At 38.7% G+C, this 24,250-nt stretch overlaps 1 protein-coding gene across 3 annotated transcripts in view; it reads right to left on the reverse strand.

Moving 5' to 3' along the window:
- Positions 1 to 7,678: 7,678 nt before the first annotated feature.
- LOC143724587 (6-phosphofructo-2-kinase/fructose-2,6-bisphosphatase-like) overlaps positions 7,679 to 24,250 on the reverse strand; it is a 219,254-nt gene continuing 202,682 nt past the window's right edge. For all 3 annotated transcript variants that reach the window (XM_077217756.1, XM_077217754.1, XM_077217755.1), the window contains 3 exons: positions 22,916 to 22,978; positions 22,767 to 22,831; positions 7,679 to 8,249 (listed from right to left, as the gene is read on the reverse strand). In XM_077217756.1, the coding sequence (XP_077073871.1) occupies positions 8,190 to 8,249; positions 22,767 to 22,831; positions 22,916 to 22,978 (188 nt within the window). In that variant the 3' untranslated portion in view covers positions 7,679 to 8,189. The remainder of the gene's footprint in view (positions 8,250 to 22,766; positions 22,832 to 22,915; positions 22,979 to 24,250) is intronic.

The raw sequence follows: 24,250 nt of genomic DNA on the forward strand, positions 1-24,250 counted from the left end.
CTGTCGCTTGCCACCTGGCTTGGCAGCGCCTGGAGCGGGCTGGGCGTCTCTACTGCGGCCGGCTCCCTGCTGAGGCCTGGGTGGAGGCTGCTGCGGAGGGCCAGCAGGAGCGGCGGCCGGAGAACGCCCACGGCGACGAGCAGGCGGAGGAGCTGCCACCGGCGGCGGGTGGAGGCAGCAGCTGGCCACCGGGGCAGGATGTGCCGGATGACCTCCGTCTGCGCTTGAGCGGCAGAGAACTGTTTGATGCAGTTCTCCACCGCGTCGCCGACCAGCCCAACCTGGGAAATTGGGGAGACCAGGAACCGAACCTTGTCCGCATCCGCCATACCAACCAGGCTGAGCCAACGAAGGCGCTACTGGACCACCAAGGTGGACATCGCCAGACCGATCACGCACGCTACGACACCCGTACCCCGGAGGGTGAGGTCGGATGCAGTGCGGTGCTCACCTATGAGCGCACGGTCTGGATTACCCTCGTGCATGCCATGGGTGCCCTAGCCTGCAGCAACGCCATGGCACGCAAGAGGAAGGGGCTTGCCCACAGGCTTTGTAAGCTCTGCCCGTCGGAACGGACGAAACTCACAGGCCTTAGGGGGGAGACGAGGATCCCCCCAAAAGGCAGCGGCCGCCGGACACAGGTGCACCTGTGTCGACAGACCGCTCCAATGGAGGGACACCTCGCAACCCTTCACCGTTCCTCCATCAAGGGTAATGAGGGGGAAAAGCTATTCAGGCAGTTTCTGGCAGAGAAAGATGCTGTTCACCACCTGATAAGCTCTCCATGCATTTCGGGAAAGAAAGGCACTGGGGCGGCGAGCTGAGAACCAGCGCGGCCCGCCCCAAGATACCAAACTCCAGATTCCAACCGAGACTGAACGGGACACGGTGGAGGTTCCACTCGAGCCCGGCAGCCTCGGCGGCCCGTTTCAGCATAGCTGATAATTCTGGATCCGGCTCGGGCAACATTGAACTCCCGGAGGGAGACAATGCAGCCGAGTCATCATCTCCAGAAGTCAGCTCACCCTCTGATGCTGCAATCGGCGTCCTGTCCTCCAGGGGAGCCCCGAGTGAAACCGCTGGCCCACCCATTACAGATGGACCAGCAGAAAACACCGGAGGCTCCAGTGGTTGCAGTGGAAGGGAGGAGTGAGGAGCCCACAGGGAATGGTTACCGGGCGGGACATCCAACACTATCCTCCGGTCACCCATCCCACACAGCACCCGAGGGTGGGGCATGGTAATGGGGACTCGCTCTCCGCGAACGAAGGCGAGTCTCGCCCTCAACACTGCGACAGTCATGTTCCCACAGTGAAAACATGAGCTGTCCACAAAAGCTGTCTCAGCGTGCTGTAAGCCAAACACGTGACACAACAGTTGTGACCATCAGAGAGAGACAGGGAACGACCGCACCCAGGTACGCACGGGCGGAATGACATCTTGAAAAAGACGCACACGCACCCGTGTTGCTCTTTCAGAAAATAGGACCGTCACCAGTGCCGGAGCACACAGGGAAATGACCGCGGCAACACTGAACAGAGAACTGAAACAGTGAAGCACTCACTTTTCCGCCCTCTAACCAGCCATCAACACACACAAACATTTAGAAATTTGTTGCTGTTAAAACAGCAGTTGAGAGCTCAAAGCTCGCGATCACCGCTGCACTCGCGCTGTAGAACACCAGCACTGGGAGAGTCTTCCTGAAGAACACCGACACACTCGCTCGTTGTAGACAACAGCACTCTCAGAGACATCAAACGATCGGTTCCGAAGCGAAAGGCAACTAGTGCGTGCATCCACTTCCGTATTTATACCCGCGCCGCGGGGGCGGAGTGTGTGATGCGAATCATGCACGCCAATTACATTGGCTCGTTCAATAGTACTCGAAGATGATAGGCTCCCTAGCGTGATCCCATTTCAGTCGCGTCGACTACGTCCGACGTTATCGACTGAAAGGGAACAAATATATGAAGCCATGTTTAATGAAGTATATTTGTATAATTATGCAATTATATAATACAAAAGAATATGAGACAGACATTATGAACATGTATTTTACATATAAATGTTGGTTAGTGACAAGAGATAAGGTATATTCTTTTGAATATTGAAAGGGGCACATCAGTTCAGATGATGAAATAGCCCAAGTAAAGAACGATAGAATGGATATTTATGTTTCTTAAAGGAAAATCCTATGTAAATTCTTATTTGCAGCATATGATACAGAAGTACAGAACAAAGTGCAGTTTCATTCATTTAGCATATTTGTGTTCAGTTTCATTTTGAGGCCAACAGTACTGACTTTTCTTTTCAGTCCTATTTGGCACATGGCTGACCTTCAAAGTTGAAATACAGTATGATTGAGATAATGTTCGTTGTTGTTTCAACGTTTGACACAATGTTGATATAACGTGTAATGCTAAACAGTTGACAGGTTTAAAAATCTGTAAATTGGATCAATGTCATGTCTTCAAGAAATATATACATTTTGAATTATTATTATTATTTCTAATCATTATTTTATTAGCTTTTTATTATTATTATTATTATTATTATTATTATTATTTTATTTGCATTTGTTGGAAACTTTTTCCTTCAGAGACCAGGAGTTTACTCTTTATTGAGGACTTTGCTGTTGCTGTGCTGTAGTCGTCCAAGTCCAAACTAAATAGCTAAAACACAGTGTTTATATCTTTCAAGGGGGAGGGATTTATATGAGGTGCCCCGAGGGACATTATTCAGAATTGCATGCACATACATGTACTTTTCCTCTCACATACACATATGAAACCAAATTCATTCACATACTATAGTGAAATGCTTTTACAAACACAACTGAAACGCTCTCATACATACAACTGAAAATATTACGCTCACACACACACAACTGAAATGCATACACACACACAACTGAAACACTCACACACACAACTGAAATGCTCACACACATTCAAGTGAAATGCTTTTACAAACACAACTGAAACGCTCTCACTCACACAACTGAAAAGCATTTCAGTATGTTGTATGCAAGCATTTCAGTATGTTGTATGCAAGCATTTCAGTATGTTGTATGCAAGCATTTCAGTATGTTGTATGCAAGCATTTCAGTATGTTGTATGCAAGCATTTCAGTATGTTGTATGCATGCATTTCAGTTGAAACGGAAGGTGGTTAAAGTCCCCACTCCAGTCCAGTTGGTGGCAGTAGTGCACCTCAAGACGAAGAACTAGAAGCTGTTGAAAGAAGGCATAGTACAAAAGCGCGCCTTTCACAATACAAGCGACCGAAGTTGACCGTTCGTTCCTATGGTTCGTTCGCCCGCCAATCGCGCTACACCAGCGGTTCTCGAAGTGTGTGGCGCGCCCCACTGGTGGGGAATAGAGACGTGACAGGTGGCGCGCACCAAACGCGAGGAAATTTTCCTTTATATGCTCTTTATTCGTTGATGGCGAGTCCGCATAGTCAACTTCATCTTTGCAGCAACACAGAAAACACCAGTTTATTAATAAACAATTAAATGTCTCCTTGCTATTTTTTATACATTCATAATCATTACTTTTGCCGGTTCTTTGTGGCAAGCTTTATGCGTGAGCTTGAGTGCGGCAATATAACGCTCATTATCCTGTATAGCCTATTTAAGTAATTAAATTAATATAATGGGGCGATTTGTCCACTAACGGCTTAAATGAACAGCTACTAGTCGACTAGATAAAAACTTTAGTCGGAGACAGCCCTTATTCCACATATTTTCGAGCCAGCAGAACATTCTGGGTTGCGCGCGCGACCCTGAGCGGAATGAGCGAGCGGAGGAATATTCAGAAATGCGCTCTCTCTCTCCGCTCACATGCTCTAATCGGAACAAAGGAATATTAAAATAATTAATTATTAGTTTATATCTTATACACTGCACATCATTTTAATCCCATATCAAATGTTATGTCTATTTTAATATGTGTAATATATACTTCTTTTTTTATTTCACGTTTTTAAGTAGCCTACAATATTATGTTAGTCCACATCCCCCAACCAGGGGATGCTATGACGAGTGGCACTTTTATTTATTTTCTATTTTTGAACTTGATACAAATTTTGACACAGCTGCACTTTTATTTTCTTTATTTTTGAACTTGCTGTTATTTGATGTAGATAGTTAATTTGTATTTAGATACAACTTGTTACTATACTGATACTACTTGTTACTTCAATAAATTTAAACATTTTAAGATTGTTGCTTATTTCATTATCATTGGGGCGGAACAATTTCAGTTGTGTGTGTGAGAGCATTTCAGTTGTGTGTGAGAGCATTTCAGTTGTGTGTGTGTGTGAGCATTTCAGTTGTGTGTGTGAGAGCATTTCAGTTGTGTGTGTGAGAGCATTTCAGTTGTATGTGTGAGAGCATTTCAGTTGTGTGTGTGAGAGCATGTCAGTTGTGTGTGTGTGAGCATTTCAGTTGTGTGTGTGAGAGCATGTCAGTTGTGTGTGTGAGCATTTCAGTTGTGTGTGAGAGCATTTCAGTTGTGTGTGTGTGAGCATTTCAGTTGTGTGTGTGTGTGAGTGTTTCAGTTGTGTGTGTGAGCGTAATATTTTCAGTTGTATGTATGAGAGCATTTCAGTTGTGTGAGTGTGAGCGTTTCAGTTGTGTGTGTGTGAGCATTTCAGTTGTGTGTGTGCGCGTAATAATTTCAGTTGTATGTATGAGAGCGTTTCAGTTGTGTTTGTAAAAGCATTTCACTTGTATGTGTGTGAGCATTTCACTATAGTATGTGAATGAATTTGGTTTCATATGTGTATGTGAGAGGAAAAGTACATGTATGTGCATGCAATTCTGAATAATGTCCCTCGGGGCACCTCATAGATTTACATAGAGGTGGAGACACTCTGAACAAAGCATGTAAATGATGGACGGAGTCAGCCCGTTACCAGAAATTCCCCAGCCCTGATCAGCATAACAGTGTAACTCAAAGCCTTGAAAGGCTAATCCAATCAGCCTGATTAGAGCAATTAAACCTTAACATTATCATAGAGGCAAAAGCCCAGCTGTTCTTGAGAAGTAACAAAAGGTTAATGTCATCATCTATGCCTCCAAATGGTAAACTCTTGTGTGAACTTTCTCAGTTAAAATACTGTTGAACCTAAATTAGATTTAATAAATTTGTAACTACACATTCTATGATATTTTTCATAGACCAAGAATCAAGACCAAGACTCAAGTCAATGTGCAGTATTTGGCCAACAATGCTGGACCGTGGAACTCCAAACACTTGGTAGATTGCTTCAGCTGCTAAATGACAGATTGAACAACCGTTGAAATTAATTTAGGTTCCCAGATGTTTAAAAAATTGCACCCTTTGCATTTAGTCGTTCATTGATGCTTGAAAACATATGTTCATATGTAAGTTCTTAGTTCATTATCAGATATCAGATAGCTATAAGGCATATAAGTGCACTTCTACTGAAAATATTTGTGTTCTAAAAAGTGTAGAAAGTACTACCAGCTATTTGAACTGTTTAATACTAAACAGTTGACAAAGGTTTAAAAAAAAGTTAAATTTTTTTAAATAGTTGAATGAATGTAATGTCATGAATCAATTGTCATGTCTTTATCAAAACACCACTTCAAATATAATTTCAACCTCAAGAGAGAAGTGCAGCAGAAACTTTTTGCCTTGTGTGATTTTGTTTGGACTTACAATCTAGTATTTTTGTATTTGCATTTTTATTCATACTTTTTCATGAAAACACTATTTGACCAGATAATAAAATAATACAGCCCATAAATAAAAATAAACAAACACAAACACTGCTAATGATAAGATATTTGTTATATCAAGCACAGGAAAATAGGCCTATAAAATAAGCCTAGTATTGTTTTTGTTATTTTTTTGACAGTGTGTTTGTCAAGCACATTTGCAGTAGCAAAGGAAGCCAAAGTGAAATGAGATCACATGATGATGGTTACCTGTTGATGGCTTTATAAACATCATGAAGTAGCCTGAATCAATGTCAAATTAATGTTAAATTTAACAAATGTCAAATTTAACAAATCTGTTGTGCCATTATCATATTTTACCACATTACAAATTATGTCTTGCTGCATTAGATCCACCAGTACTACAGCAATGATTTAAAAGGTTTTAAAGAATATGAGCATAAAATATTTTTTTAATCAATTTAATCGCCTGTGACACCCACAGATATCAAAAATCAGTGTATGAATCTCAGCAACAGTGACAATCAACAAAATATTCAGATAATCGTATCAATACTGAACATCACAAAAAAGCTCCTAAAATGTCACTACAAAAAGTGTCATACATGTTGCTCACGTATTATGGTAGCCCTGTTTGTGATGAATAGAATGTAAGGACACTTTTGGCATTAATATGTAAGCAACTGAAAAAGCACAAATGTCAGGGCATGTCAAAACATCTCAAGGACCCCAAAAACACCTTAGACCCCAGAGGCTTAACACCCGATGTACTCGTTACATCATAAGAATAATGGCATCTACACTAATGTTAGTCTTTCTGTTTATTCCAAGGTTGTAATCAGCCGGATCCGGGCTGTATCCAGATCAGATGGTGGACCTGCGCATAGACTTGACCCCAATGCATGATATAATCAGCTGTATCTGTCCCACATCGGCTAAATGCATGCTGGATATTTTGTAGACGTCTAACAGAAATAAAGTTAGTTTGGGTAGTAAGTAATAAGTGAAGCTGGTAATGCTGTTTGTGGAGTTGTTTAATCCTCCTCTGCTGAGATCTTCAGAGATTTAAGGTCTTCTTTTACCTTCAGTTGATTTCATATAAACTGTGTCTGAAGTCAGTTGTAGTTCTTGTGTTTCTGCTCATCTCTTTTTCTGTTCTCTTCTTTCCTTTAGTGATTTGGTTTTGTGTTTAAGGTTTTGAGAAAGTGAGTGATAGTTTCAAGAAATGTGTTTTAGCAATTCAGAAAAACTGTAAAAGTAACATTGGTACAGTGCTGCAGTAAGATAAGTAAGTGAATATGTAAATGATTGTTGAGCATTAGTGATGAAAACCTGCTGTTAACAAGCAGAATCACTGAAGGACCGAGTGTATGAAGAACAGAAAACAGAGAAACACAAGAACTACAACTGACTTCCAACCATTACATATTATTGCACTTATTACTAACCAGTTTTACTTTATTTTTGTCATAGTTTACAGAAGCTCTTATTGAGAATTAACAGATATTTAGATATTGAAGTTTAATTGAAAGTGTTTGGTTTGAAGTTATCATTATGGAGATCAGTGTTTGCTTTAGTTGGGGTCTTGACCCTTGACGTTTTAACTTCGTTTTTTAATGATTTTTTTGTGTTTTTTAAGCCATATTTGTTATGGCAAAAAAATTATGATGATCATTGAATGCTGATAAGTGATAGTGTTGAATTTGACATAACCATCATAGTCTCTGGATTCTTGTTCTTGTTTATCTCCTCTTCAGTGATTCTGCTTATCAGTGTCTGAATTCACTCACTTCTTTTCATTCACTCTCACAAGTGGACTGTATTAGTGAACTAATGTAGGGGATAGTAAATGAGGGTATAGGGTGTGATTTGGAACACAGCCTCTGAGTGTCGACTTTGAGCGCTGTTAATTCACAGTATATTCCTGTAGCCTATTTTCTCAAAAATTACAAATATTACCTAGAATGCATTGTTTTCTTTGGTTTTAATGGAAATGGCATGTGACTGTCAAGATTTGGCCGTTTTTTTACTGCAAGGTTGTAAAACAGTGTTGTTTTTTGAAGCCTAAAAAGCGCATCCATCCATCATAATAGTTATCCATATGACTCCAGACTCGAAGTGAAGCGATGCGTTTTTGTAAGAAAAATATCTATAGTTATAACTTCATAAACTATAATCATTGGCTTCCGGTAATGGCCGTACACAAGTCTAGTCGAGTTCGTAAGAGTGATCTCTGAACCAAAGCAAGACGTAGGATGTAGGAGCAGCGTAAGCTTAGGTGAGAGTAGTCGCCTCTTGCGGTTCAAACAAATAGGCTGGCCGGGCAACAAACTCAAGCTCCTCTGACATTTCTCACACTCACATTTCTCACACAATAACACTTTCAACACAGAATTACTACAAAATTACATCCACGGTCAGAAGGCCCTAAAAGTAAGGAAAATATATGTCATCATTAAGAGGAGAACTTGTGATCTTGTCTAGTTGTGTTCTGGTACAGTCAGTAAAGCATCCTCTGGATCTCTGTCCACATCCACATTCTGAAACATCACAAGAAGATGATCAGTATCACACAAATTCACATCTCAAAGAAAGAAAGGAGGATGCTGAAAAATAGAAGATAAAACATGGTTAATGTTTGTGAAATCATGCACTTTTTAATCACAAAGAATGTACACAAATACTGTGGTTATATGTTCGTGTAAGCTTACAAATCAGATTAATGAATATAAACTACATTTACTTAAACATCCTTCAAAATGTCCCGGTGAGGCATTGGTGTTTTTTGCAAAGAAAGCAACCCCTGAACAAAGGTGTCTTGATATTTATACTCTCACAATCATTTGCTCCAGCATAGTATTATGGCTGACAATAAATTGCAGACAAATTATGGCTGACAATAAACTAAAACCGAACAGATAAAAAATACAAAGGAAATCATTAGGGTCTGGCTGCAGACTTACACTTGCACTCTAAATGTGATGATACACTGGGCAAATTTTTGGGCAATGTTGCCGTCAACGGGCAACCAGATGAGACACAGGGTCCACGACCGATCTAAATTATCCGGATAGAAATTTATTGCCCATTTTCAATGGGAAAGTGCCCAAGCCACAATCGCTCAGCAAGATTGCCCAGCAAAATTGCTCAAAAAGTTGCCCTGTGTATCATCACCTTAAGACAGTATTCAACACTTTTAGACATACACTAACGAACTTCCCTCGGCACTTCCCCTCAGGGGAATCCCCACTGCCATTTTGAAGTTCCTCAAGTGGATGAGGGGAGTGTATTTGGACAGACCCTCGGCCCCTCGATTTTGACAGAGGGAGCGAGTCTACCCAATATGTACAGCAGGTCGCGCTTAATTTACTCCCATCCCACACAACTCTAGTGTATGATATTGGAGTTATTTTGACATTTAACTGCATTTAATACTTGTAGCTACCTTAACGCTTGTTAAGGGTTGTCAATGAAAATAAGTTACACAGGTCTATTGTGGACAAAAATGTTCATGCACAAAAACTGTCATAAAAATTGTATGCTTGGGAGCACATACTTAAGTTTGTCTCATTTTAAAGAATTTAACAAATCTGTCAAATTTAACAAATCTGTTGTGCCATTATCATATTTTACCACATTACAAATTATGTCTTGCTGCATTAGATCCACCAGTACTACAGCAATGATTTAAAATGTTTTAAAGAATATGAGCATAAAATATTTTTTTAATCAATTTAATCGCCTGTGACACCCACAGATATCAAAAATCAGTGTATGAATCTCAGCAACGGTGACAATCAACAAAATATTCAGATAATCGGATCAATACTGAACATCACAAAAAAGCTCCTAAAATGTCACTACAAAAAGTGTCATACATGTTGCTCACGTATTATGGTAGCCCTGTTTGTGATGAATAGAATGTAAGGACTATTCATTCAAACACACACAGAAATACATTTGTAAGGCTATATAATTCTTATCATTTGAAAAGTTCCTCAAGTGGATGAGGGGAGTGTATTTGGACAGACCCTCGGCCCCTCGATTTTGACAGAGGGAGCGAGTCTACCCAATATGTACAGCAGGTCGCGCTTAATTTACTCCCATCCCACACAACTCTAGTGTATGATATTGGAGTTATTTTGACATTTAACTGCATTTAATACTTGTAGCTACCTTAACGCTTGTTAAGGGTTGTCAATGAAAATAAGTTACACAGGTCTATTGTGGACAAAAATGTTCATGCACAAAAACTGTCATAAAAATTGTATGCTTGGGAGCACATACTTAAGTTTGTCTCATTTTAAAGAAGACCATTGGCAGATAATCGTTGAAGTAAAAAAAGTTTAAAAATTGACACAAAAAAGTTTATGTTTATTAAGATGATTAATGAACATTATTTTATATAAAACATGTATTTTATGGAGCATGTTCAACTCTTAAACTGCTAGAAAACCAAAGCCATGTTTTTATAAGAAAACATGGAATTAATTTCCACTGTTATGCTGATGACACTCAATTATATATCTCATCACGACCAGATGAAAACACTAACTTATCTAAATTGACAGAGTGTCTAAATGATATAAAATGCTGGATGACGTGTAATTTCCTGCTATTAAATTCAGATAAAACGGAGGTATTACTTATTGGTCCAAAAAACTACCCACAAAATCCCTTACAATACAACTTTAATTTAGAAGGATGTCCAGTTACTTTATCCACTACAGTAAAAGACCTGGGTGTTATACTAGACCGCAACTTGACTTTCGAAAATCATATTTCATATGTTACAATAACAGCCTTTTTCCACCTTAGAAACATTGGTAAGCTACGTAACATGCTATCTGTTTCTGATGCAGAAAAGCTAGTTCATGCATTCATGACATCGAGACTAGATTACTGTAATGCTTTATTAGTTGGCTGTCCTACATCCTCAATAAACAAGCTACAGTTAGTGCATAATGCAGCCGCTAGAGTTCTTACTAGATCAAGAAAATATTATTATATAACACCTATTTTATCATCTCTACACTGGTTACCTATTAAGTTCCGTATCAATTACAAAGTACTATTACTGACCTATAAAGCCCTAAATGGTCTAGCTCCTGTGTATTTAACAGACCTTCTATCGCCCTACAATCCATCGCGCTCTTTAAGATCACTAAATTCGAGGCTTCTGGTCATTCCTAGGATATCTAAGTCCACTAAAGGAGGGAGGGCGTTCTCACATTTAGCTCCTAAACTCTGGAATAGCCTTCCTGATATTGTTCGAGACTCAGACTCGCTGTCCCAGTTTAAAACTAGATTAAAGACGCATCTCTTTAACCAAGCATTCACTTAATGCTTAACCTTTAATACTACTGCTGAATCAGTTCGAATGCATTAACATTATGAACATCAGCTATGCTAATTATCTCCCATCTGCTCTTCTGCTGTTATCTAGCGTTCGTCAGCTCCAGTTTGTATCCAGCCTCTCACGGAGACTTCAGATGCCCCAACGCCTGTGAAGAGACGACTCGACGCCTGTGAAGAGACGACTCAAAGCCGGCGATATGTTATGCCATAAATTAATACATGATTAACTAACTGTATTTTTCTATGTACATTTCCGAAATGCACTTTCTGTAAAGCTGCTTTGAGACAATGTGTATTGTGAAAAGCGCTATACAAATAAATTTGAATTGAATTGAATAAATCCAATAATAACTAAATAATAATAATGCAAATTCGTGGTTGACATTTAAAAAAAAATTAGCTTTGGGCGCAGTACCAAACTTTTTTTCTGTTTTGCAGTACAGTAGAATTTTTCTCTCTCAAACATTACACACACACACACACACACACACACACACACACACACACACACACACACACACACACACACACACACACACACAAACACACACACACACACACACACACACACCGCACTCTATCCATACCAACACACCCACACAATTATAGCTGCATCATTTATCCAATTGGCTCTAGAAGCAGAAAACAGGAATAAAGCAAGTATTTGCTTTATAGGCCAAACCTTAGAAAATGGCACCATCTGGTAAAAAATAGTACATGACCACATGACCAACATTTACGTTGCGCCTCTTCTCGTTTTCGTCACGTGATAAAGGTTCATTGACGACGATATTTAATCATAATTTTCGTTGAAGAAAGCAACACTACCTCCAAGACAACACCATATATAACAACATTCACAGAGTCAGAGATGTTTGAGAGAAACTCAGACGAGCCTATGTGGATGTAAGTACAATATTGACTGCAGTACACTACACGCAACATTGTTTCCCAGTGTACTGGATAACACCATGTTGACTGATTTTTGTTGCTCATGCAATCCCACATGAGTTCATCTTTATGAGACTGGGTTCAACCAAGCAAAGACCAGAAGAAGGGGGAGAAACGTCATTGGCCACAGAGCCATTAATAGATGTTCCTGGCCAACCTGGTGAGAACATCACAATGTGCGCTGCCATCTCCAATATGCATGGTGTCCTCCACCGTCATGCTAACCTTGGACCATACAACACAGCCCATATTCTCACATTTCTGGACAGACTCCGCAGCATTCTCATACCACCAGAGCGTATGAATGATGCAGACCATCAAAGAAACCGGTACGTTGTAGTATGGGACAACGTGAGCTTTCATCGTGCAGCATCAATTCAAGACCACCCACCATTCTCACCATTTCTGAACCCCATAGAAGAGTTCTTTTCGACATGGGTATACGGTATAAGGTTTACGGCCGGCAGCCCTTTGTGTTCATGCCTCTTTTGCAGGCTATGGAAGAGGCATGTGATGAGATTGATGTGGGTGCGATTCAGGGATGGATAAGGCACTCAAGGCGCTTCTTCTTCCCTCGATGTCTGGCAAGGGAAGATATTGGCTAAGATATTGCCTATGAGACCAGACCCAGCTGTGCGGCAAGATGCTGCCTAATTATTTTTCTGGCCTCTTTTTTCCCCCTATATATTATATGGGGTTGGGGCAGGACATGGGTCCTATCAGGTACAGTACATAGCAAATTGTATGTACTGTACCATGTCAGGAGGGGGGGATTTTTTTGGTGGTGTAAATATATTTATTCTGAAGCAATATTTTCAGATTTTACACATTTAAATCTTCATATTTGTGATATTTACCCCAGAGTGTTATTTATTTTTATAAAGAGAATTTTTATTACCTTATTAAATGTATGCATCATCTTTCATGTCAAATTCTTACATTTGATCAATAAATGTATTACAGTTATAACAATAAGACACTATAGGGCTGTTACCCATTTAATTAAATAATTTGCACTAAATTACAACTGCAATAAATAATGTTATGAGACTGATGTTTTAAATAAATGTTTGAATATACAAATAAAAAAATTTAATACTTAAACATGAAACTAACCCGCCAATAGGTGGCGGCAAGTGCCCGTCTTAATTAGTGAAACATTGAGTCATTCATACAAAAGATTAGTTCAAAACGCCGAATCATACAGTAACAAAACACCGCGCTGATGTTGCTTTCCTTTTGGAAATATTTTCGTTGGTGAAATAGAACAAAAAACAACGCGACGTTCTTACCAGAAATACACTACCCATTATCAATCGCTGTTTACATTGAATGTAATAAAATTACAATCATTGTCCGGTCGGGCAAGTAAAATTATCTTTCACTTGCCCTTTCAAAAACTCCACTTGTCCCAGACAAGCGTTAATGTCGAGCACTGAGTTCATTCATGATTTTTTTGTGGTGCTGTAAAGCGGAACAGGTGATCGGTTCACAGCGATCTCCGTCATTAGAGCACCAAAAAAGACCATATTAACTCGAAAGACGTCTATGGTCTCACTCCAGTCTAATTAGCACATTCCCAATTATTATTGTGAAGTTTACCGTGCTTGCAACTCTAATAATTATAATAATCTATAATAACTATAATTATCACAATAGTTCAAAATCCGATTAACACAATGTTTGATCTCTTGTTAAAGTTTCACAGTCTTTATAAAACAATATTTAAATGCATCTAATTATCTAACATAGGACTACCTTGGGATGAAATCTAGGATCCAGATCCTTTGTTTTGACACTAAAGCCCCGTTCACACCGCCAGCGACTTTGTCGCTGTATGTCGCTAGGCTCTACTGTGAAGTCGCTTGTGGGCGTTCGTAGTGCTGTCGCTCTAATGTTATTGGTAGTACTAAACTTCCATCATAAAATTACACCACTCGAACTATAAATGTATGAATTAAACTCACTGAGACTGTCGACAGTTTCTTTTCCATGCATCATTTTATTATATCCATATGTGGTTACAGTCAAATCATATAAAACAGTGAAATCATCCTCGAACTCTTCTGTCTTCCCTGCACTCGAGATGGTGACGTAAGCTCCACTGAAAAGGCTTCTTTCCTATTGGTTGTCGCTCGCGAAAATCGCTTCTCATTTGCATAAAGTTGAAATTTCTCAACTTTTGTCGCGTGTCTCTTGTCTCTTGTCATGCCCACATTCTGTCGCCAACGGTCAATGTCGCTCGTGTCGCCGGAAGTCGCCAGCGCTCCATTGAAATGAATGGGATCATGTCGCTCTGTCGCTGCGTGTCGCTGGCGGTGTGAACGGGGCTTAAGGGTAAAATTAAAGGTATTGTCTCAGAGTTATATAAGTTTATAACTACAGCTTCATATAAGCCTTTATCATTTATCAGACTCTGGAAGACAGATGTCAACATCTCTCCGGGGTCTATTGGACCGCAAATGACTTTTGCTCAAATAAAAAAAAAAGTTCTCTTTGTCCAAATGGTTTGAAACTTTCTACGGCTCTCAACACTTTCTAGATCTACAAAAAAAAAAAAAAAAATTTATGATATCTGTTTTTTATGTTGGCGTGACAAAAATAGTCACACTCGTGGTCTTCGGGGTCTATTGGACCCCGCAATCAAAATAGACAAAATAACATCATCAAAATCAGAAACAACGTAGAACACATAGACAGAAATGACAGAAATAAAGTGGCACACTTCCAACACTGCAAAAAACATCCACAATCCAAAATTATCATGCTCACCACAGGCGCACACACACACACAAACACACACATAAAGAGGAATACATTTATACAGGAATACATACAGACTATAAAAACTGTTCTCTTATCATTTGTAAAATAAAATAATCTAAAATGCAGAACCACCAGAAAAATAAATTGGTAACACTTAGACGCATTGAAAATGTGCGCGCGCGCGCACACACACACACACACACACACACACACACACACACACACACACACACACACACACACACACACACACACACAGAAATACATTTGTAAGGCTATATAATTCTTATAATTTGAAAAGTCTTATAATTTGTCAAATAAAATCATACAAAATGAAGAACCACCTCAAAAATTAATTGGTGACACTGTACACATAAAAATAAAAATAAAATGCACACACACACACACACACAAAAACAACAACAACAACAGTGAAGTGCCAAACCTGCTCCAACCCTGTCTGCAGGTTTGGCACTTCACTGTTGTTGTTGTTTTTGTGTGTGCTGTGTTTTTTCAGTACAAATAATGCAAAATGTTGACAAAAAATATTTAATTTTTGTTATAATTGTGATTTTATAATATTTAGATATGAATCCAACTTTAGAAACTATATCTTTCAGTAATTCAAATAGCAAATAGCATATAATGGAGCTCTATAGCCATCTAGTGGTTAAAGTGATTTATTACAAATTTTAACCTGTATTTTCCAAAAAATGGGCAAAAATCTTACATTAAACCTTGTAAAATTATCCATGGTATCCCCAGGAATGAAAGTTAGAAATCTGGGTCTTTTATAAAGTTTATTTAACACAAAATGCTGTTTTTTTTTGTAAAAATCCTATTTAATTAGATATTTATTTATTTATTTATAGAATTTTTTTAAAAATCATAAATTCTACAAAAACTGCACAAATGTTGAGTAAAAACATTAATAAACCGAGTAAAATTATATTTGTTAAAAAAAAGTATTGTTCGGTTACAAAATTAAATGTTGTTGTCTGGGGTCCAATAGACCCCGAAGACCACGAGTGTGACTTTTTTTTGAGGACCATCAGAGAGTTAAAGCTAACTATTAACAATAGGCGTCTTCTTTTGGCTTGTTTGACAGCCGCCAAAAAAATTATAGTTTGTCGCTGGAAACCACCACATACATTGTTAATGAGTAAATGGCTCTTTTCTTATCGGGAAATTGCTCAATTAGAGCTCTCTGCAGCACGTTTACATTATGCCAAAACATCTAATATTGACTGTTGGTCAGAGCTATTAGAGGAAATAAATCAAATGACGTTAGACTTTTTTTTCTCTCTCTTTGATTGTCTACATCTGATGTCTTACACATATGCTGGCCGGGGTGGGGGGGATTTGCATCTAATGTACTGTATACAATATGTAATGTTCAGCTCTGTTATGTAATTATTATTTAGAATATTGTATTGACCTCTGTGGATTCTGTAATATGATGGAAGAAGTCAGGATGTGCCTGATATTTTCACTGTCCAATGTCCTGCTCTGTGTTCTATGATGTTATGCGGATCTCTGTGGATATCATAATGATGGAGGAAGGATGGACGGGTGGTAATGGGAACGGGGCTTTAGTGTCAAAACAAAGGATCTGGATCCTAGATTTCATCCCAAGGTAGTCCTATGTAGGTGTATGTGTGTGTGTGTGTGTGTGTGTGTGTGTGTGTGTGTGTGTGTGTGTGTGTGTGTGTGTGTGTGTGTGTGTGTGTGTGTGTGTGTGTGTGTGTGTGTGTGTGTGTGTGTGTGAGTGTTTTTTTCCCTCTCTGTTCAATACCTTGAGCGAATCTAGTTAACCCTCTACTGCATGGTGTTGCCATATGGCAACATTACCTTTCTTTGGACATTTCTTGAAATTTGAAAATAAATATGAGCTCTGATTAATCTTAAATTCATGGTAGAACCTGGTGGTAACCAATGATATGCTTTGATGACATCACGACATTACACACACCCTTGCAACGTCATTCTTTTCACACACTTTTGATGACTCCAGCTGCTGAAAAAGTGCTTGTGTATATGTGAAGATTTTCCTAATTTTTTTCATATTTCTTCGGAATAAAAAAATACACTCAAGCATCTGGGGTAAGTTCTAATCTTATTTCAATCATTGTCACATTGTTTTGATACTTATATTACCTTTTTATTTAATAAAATAGGTGTGTTGCCATATGGCAACATTGTGCGGTAATGGAACAATATTTTGCCCATTCTAATGCAGAGTAGCTTTGTATGAATGACAATGTATGGATGCACTGATATAGTTGGATGGTTGTATTCTACTCATATATTTATATATATTTTTATATATTTATAAAGTAAAGTAAAAGTAAAGTATAAAAGTAAAATATATATCCGTCTTGACCGCTTTGATAACTGGCCAGAGATGGATGCACCAAAAGGAAGGTGCAAGAATCCTGGCTGCAAGGGCATCGTCAGAGGGGTTTGCTCTAAGTGCAAGGTGCACCTCTGCTTAAAGGTGGGGTATGTGATTTGCAAAACGGCCGGCAGATTTTGAAAATACACAACTCAAAAGGTCTTACCTTCTTTCCTCCAACGCTGGCCCTGACTCCACCCACTCGAAGAGGGGCATGGGGGAGGGGGGTATGGTACGACCGTTTGATTGACGCACTTACTGTCCAATGATTCTAGGTGGTCTTGGAAATGATTGGCTGTTTTTCGAGTTTTTTCGAGTTTTTCGAGTCCTGCCCGTTCCACAGATGATTAAATCTTTTTAATTTTCATGTCAGTGCTTCTAACTCAGTGGCTGTAAGTGGGTTAGGAATAGGATTTCAAGTGATTTTGAAAAAATGGTCAAAAAAGAAAATCACATACCCCACCTTTAACAGAGAGAACAACTGCTTTAAGGCGTTTCACATCGAGTAGTTTCACTTGAACAGTTCTTATGAGTTTGCGTCAGATGTTTTGTAAATGTTGTTGAAATAATCGTTTCACATTGAGCAGTTTCACTTGAACAGTTCTTATGAGTTTGCGTCAGATGTTTTGTAAATGTTGTTGAAATAATACTTTGAAAATTAGTTTCATATTTTGTACACAAAGCTCTTGAAAACATTTTAAATAATAAAAACAATTTCATTTCTAAAAGACAGGTCTGTAATCATCTATGAATTTCATGTCATTTTGGGAGAAAACGCATCAGGCTGTTCCATTGTCGCACAATGTTGCCATATGGCAACGCACCCAAAAGTACCCCCCCCCAAAAAAAAAAGAAATGTTAATTTGAGTCTATTTTATATATAAAAAAACACTGTAAAATTTTTTTCCATGATTGCATAATAATGCGTGCAGTAGAGGGTTGGAGGGTGGGTTTGGGCTGGGGAGGATATGGGGAGGAGAAGAGAAATTGGCATCAGAATAAGCCACATTTTTTGCCTCTGTTATATTTTTAATGATGATGTAATCAGTCTATTTCTCTCTTGTGAAGATGTTTCCTCTCCAATGTGTAAATAATGATTGCAAGAAAATAAATAAATAATTGATCACAAAAAAAAAAACAGATTATTTGTAAAAATAGTAAAACCCCAATTCCAGAAAAGTTGGGACATTTTGTAAAATGCAGTAAAATGAAGATTCTGTGATTTGTTAATTTTCTTGAACCTTTATTTAACTGACAAAAGTACAAAGAAAAATTTCCAATGTATTCCCTGGCCAAATGAATTGCATTTTGTAAACAAATTTTTATTTTGATGGCAACACACTCCAAAAAACTTGGGACAGAGGCAAAATAAAAGTTTAAATATTCCAGAATATCTAAGTTAAAGGGATAGTTCACCCAAAAATGTAAATTCTGTCAGTAATTACTCTCCCTAATGTTGTTCCACCCCGTAAGACCTTCGTTCATCTTCGGGACACGAATTAAGATATTTGTGATTAAATCTGAGAGCTGGATCACTCCTCCATAGGCTTCTAAGGGATTGAAACTTGTTCCTCGAAAAGTTATTAAAGACATCGTTAAAATAGTCCAAGTGACTACAGTGGCTCAATCTTAAGTTTATCAAGCGACGAGAATACTTTTGTGCGCACAAACAAACACAAATAACAACTTTATTTCAACTATTCATTTCGTTCTCTGTGAGTTCACGTAGTGTGATTGCGTAGAGCTACGTCACACGTAGGCTCACTATTGGCCGACGCTGGTCATGTGTGTGATGCGTGTGACGTACAACACTAGTGTTGTCCACTAGTGAACCCACTCGAGTTTTATTATTTGTTGTACTGTATGAATTGTGGGTGGATTTATAAACATTGAGAAATAAAGTTAAACAGAAATAAACATGACTCTAAATTATGAATAGGAAAAGCAAAATTGCATACAAAATTATATCAAAGTATGATTTAACTTGCAATACAGTATTATGCTTACATTACCCTAAATTAATGAAAAAATGTGCTATCCCAATCACCCAAACTTTGTGTCCCAATCACCCAAATGTTACCAAAGAAATGGGTTTTGGCTCAGTTTAAAAAAGTAATACATCCTTTCATTAAAATATAAACTTTTTTTCCTGTTCAAATGGATAAGGTTACATCTTCAGTATTACAGAAATGTATGATGTGTTGGGCTGATGTTTTAATTTATGGCAAGAAACCTTCACAATGGGGAAATTCAAAAACTGTCCCAATGACCCTTAATTCACCCTATATGATTTGTTTATGTATATGATTTACCATGTATAATTTTGTGAAAAGATTCAGGCAGACCAGATAAATCTCAGTCCGTATAGGGTGAGGCAGGAGACCTCCGAGCCTTAAGATGGCATTGCATGAGTAACCATCATGCTACTGTGTTAAATTTAGCCACAAGGGCTCGGCAGTACTTTGGAAAAGCGTTGTAAACTTCACACAATCTACAGCTGCATTAAGAAAAGCAACTTGTTACGCAAGGAGAAAGCTGTATATCAACTCTATGCAGAGATGCCGCAGAGTTCTCTGGGCCCGAGCTCATCTTCAATGGTTTAAAAGGCCGTGTAAATGTGTGCTGTGGTCAGATGAATCCATGTTTCAGCATGTTTTTGGGAAAAAAACGGACATCGAGTTATCAGCTCCAAATATGAAAGGGACTATACAGAATTTAATTAGCGACAGGTGCAAGAGCAAACATCTGTCATTGCATGGGGGTTCAGCAGTGCAAATATGTGAAGGTACCATTGATGTGGAGGAGTAAATTGGGATTATAGAGACATATACTGCCTCCTGGGAAGCAGGACAAGAAACTCACTCTGATGTAGCATGTGCACAATGAGGCCTGTATGGAAGTAAAATAATGTCAAATGTTTTTGAAAAAAAAAAGCCTGTTGAATTGCACTACTTGAAAAAAAATAGGCATTGCATTAACCATGCTTGCATTCTAATGCATTGTATTTTTAGGGCTTGCATTTTTATGGGCTGAAATTCAACACGGTTGAATATTTAAGCTGTGAATATTTCAATTAAAAACACCATTCACCATTCATATTTCACCTCCAAAATATTCTAACTGTTTAAAAATACAACCAATAATATTCAACAGGCAATTTTCGGTCCATTTTATTTCGGTTTGCAAATTCGCTTCCACAAATTCAGTGGTTGAAATTCGACAGTAAATTCAACATTGACGTCCAGGAACTGCAGGAAGAGCAGTAGATTGCCGAGCATACTCTCCATCTGCTGTTAGTCGACCTCACCAGCAGGGGGTGCAAAAGCGCGTGTTGTTGACGAAGACCAGAAAAATTAGAGCAAGTCATTCATTCATAAAACTCATTTACAGCAATGTAAGTTTATTTGTGATTATTATGACGTCTGTTTATGTTAAATTCGGTGCCTTCAAGGTTACTTTTCCTGTGTAGCCTACATGCATATTTCTCTACCGTGAACGAGATCATAATTTCATTCCCCTGTGCGGATATACAGATCCAATGTTACATTTTTGAGGTTGACATATATTTCTCTTGGTTGTTTAGTTGCCTTAACTTTATATTGTGGCGATGTGCTGCATGCAGGCTATTAGGGTTTCCCTCAATACTTCAGGATTCCCCTGCTGGACATACAACGCTTAACGTAGCTTAATGGACTAGTGATGTAAAAGTCCAAACTCACAGGCAAGCAGATGGACTCAGAATAACGCGCACAGCTGAGCGTTTCCCAGTGATAGACTGGCATAAAGATGGCTTGATGTTGGACATTCGCACATTTAGGGACTGTCTCTAAAGTTTATACGACTTTGGTATACACGTTTCTAACTTCAATAGCATTTGAATAGAACGACTTACAGTCATAAAACCAACTGTAAAGTGTTCATGTAGTGTCAGGCATAATTGCCACCCTTTGGATTTTTGATATGTATTCAAATAAATTTAAGTTTGCTATTGAAGTTAGAAACGTACATGCCAATGTTGTATGCAACTTTAGAGACGGTCCCTAAATGTGCGAATGTCCAATGTATATATATATATATATATATATATATATATAGAGAGAGAGAGAGAGAGAGAGAGAGAGAGAGAGAGAGAGAGAGAGAGAGAGAGAGAATAGAATAGAAAGTGTTAGTATTAATTGATCAAGTGTTGATTTTATGCCAGTATATCACGAAACACTCAGCATGAAACTTTGAGTGTAAAGTTTATAATCTGAGTCCATCTTCTTGCCTGTAGCCTATAGTAGCCTACAGCCTACATCCCCAATAAGGTGTAAGACTGGTCTTTCATATCACTGTATGTGTTAAGCGTTTTGTCCCAACGGAAAGGGAATCCTTGAGTATGAGGTATTGAGGGAAACCGATTATAATCCTGTTCATGGTGGAGAAAGCTGATGACATGTAGAATACACAGGGAAAGTAACAATGAAGTTATTGAATGAAACTTCATCTTTTCCGCATATACTGTCACAGATAATCATTTCCATTTTATAGATGAACGTCTTCGTCAACAACAAGCACTTTTGCACCATCTGATGGTGAGGTCGACCAACAGCAGATGGAGAGTATGCTCGGCAATCTACTGCTTTTCCTGCAGTTCCTGGACGTCAATGTTGAATTTACTGTCGAATTTGAACCACTGAATTTGTGGAAGCGAATTTGCAAAGCGAAATAAAATGGACCGAAAATTGCCTGTTGAATATTATTGGTTGTATTTTTAAACAGTTTGAATATTTTGGAAATGAAATATGAATGGTGAATATGGATTATTGGATTTTTTATAATGAAAATGTGTTTGAAATGTTTTTAATTGAAATATTCACAGCTTAAATATTCAACCATGTTGAATTTCAGCCCATAAAAATGCAAGCACTAAAAATACAATGCATTAAAATGCAATCATGGTTAATGCAATGCCTATTTTTTTTCAACTAGTGCAATTCAACAGGCTTTTTATTTCAAAAACATTTGACATTATTTTACTTCCATAGGCCTGACTCTACACTGTAGAATGGATGTGCTTCACTGGCCTATACCTGCAGCCCAGATCTGGCTCTTATTGAACATGTATGCCCACCATGAGAAAGAGAATCAGAAAAGTCGATCATGGACTGTTGAGCAGCTGTCTTGTATCAGGAGAGATTTGGCAAAAAATCAACTTGGAAACCTGCAACAATTAGTATCCTCAATTCCCAACTGATTAAAAAGTGTAATCTAAAGGAAAGGTGATATGACACATTTGTAAACATGCCTCTGTCCTAACTTTTTTGAAGTGTTTTATTAGTTACAAAACTGGTTTATTACCAGATACAATTAAGTCGGTCAGTGAAAACATTGGGAATCGTTTCTTTGTACTTAGGTCAGTTAAATTAAGGTTCAAGAGAATGAACAAATCACAGACTGTTGATTTTATTGCAATTTACAAAATGTACCAATGTTTCTAGAAATGGGGTTGTACTGTACCACGTTGATTATAAAAGCCTGTAACAGGAGAATCGCACTGCTCTTTATTTCGGGAAGTGCTACAGTATGAGAGTATTACTGTGCTCACCACAGGTCTGTCTCTGTGTGTGTTCACTGCTTCAACCTTCAGGAAAATGGACTCAACATCACAGCCTGGAAACACAATAGAAACATGTATAATTTTACGATCTTGATCTTTATGTTCAGTTATATTACAGAAGAGTAAGAGAGTCTGACCATAGGCAACAGGAGTGAGTTTCATCACTGTGTGCAGAGGACACTTCAGATACGGCAGCTCATCTACAGTGACGTCAGGGCAGAGCAGTTAAAAAGACTCTGTTCAGCCAAATTTACATGTACAATAAGGAGTAAAAATGTAAATATCAGTGATCGACAAAACGTTTGTGAACCAACTGTATTTCTGCATTGATTACTGATAGTCTGTTCAGCTGTCACACTTATACACAAGCACAATCTGACTTACTCTCAAGCAGTTTTTTATTGAAGACCATAAATTATCATTATAATCATTTACAGTGCAGGCTGGAAAAAGTAAGCTAACCCCTGAATTTATCAATTTGTAGTTCTTTAGCAGCAGCACAACTTCATCCAAATCTTTCCTGTAGCTGCTTATAAAATCTACACCACATTGAAGATGAATACTGAAACTAGGGGTCGCTCTTGAGAGCCCCAAACACCTCCAACGTATACAGAAAAGGCCAGTGGCATGTGGAATTTACAGAGCAGGTCCCAGACATAGGCAGCCTGCACACACACGCACACGCACAAACACACACACACACACACACACACACACACACACACACACACACACACACACACACACACACACACACACACACACACACGCGCACACGCACACGCACACACACATCACATCTTTGTTCTTCAAGTTCTCTTGATTCTAAAGAGAAACAATTTCCATTCACCTCTGCAAAGAAACAGTAGGTGCTGGATCGTCAGCACAGAACACTGAGAAGAGATCAATTGTTGAGGCGTCCAGTAAGCATTGAGGACCGTAGACATGTTTTTATGCAGTTTTCTCCTCTATAGTGGAGAACAGTCTTTCAACACTGCATGCTGTCATTGGCAGAGTAATCAGTGCTCGTATCATTTTGTTAAGGTTTGGAAAGATGTCCTCAGGACTGAGTGACGTGAAGCCCTGTCCAGCATCCGCCTTCTGTTTTTGTTTCTGCACGAACACTGCAAGCTCAGCATCACCAATGTTATCTCCTATGCTATAATGTTTTCATGAAACTGTTAGTGAGTCGATGTCTCCAAAAGTGTTGGCACCAGGTAAACAGCCAACAGTATCACGCATGAAGCCATAGGTGTCGTCATGGAAACGGCTGTTCAGCTCCATGATTTGTCGATCCAACACGTCATTCCTCAGATCTTAATCACTTTTAATGTTGCCACCTTTTCCAAGAGAGCTTGTGACTACGGAGGCAGAAGTTTAGCAGGAAGTTTCCTCTCTCGCGATGCAGTGATGTCCTCAATTAAATAAATGCAGTTTGTGACCGATACAGCTGGTGATTGTAAACCTTTTGT

The sequence above is a fragment of the Siphateles boraxobius genome, unplaced genomic scaffold (assembly GCF_051911475.1).
Source record: "Siphateles boraxobius isolate OS27281-9 unplaced genomic scaffold, OSU_SipBor_1 76, whole genome shotgun sequence".
NCBI classification, from domain to species: domain Eukaryota; kingdom Metazoa; phylum Chordata; class Actinopteri; order Cypriniformes; family Leuciscidae; genus Siphateles; species Siphateles boraxobius.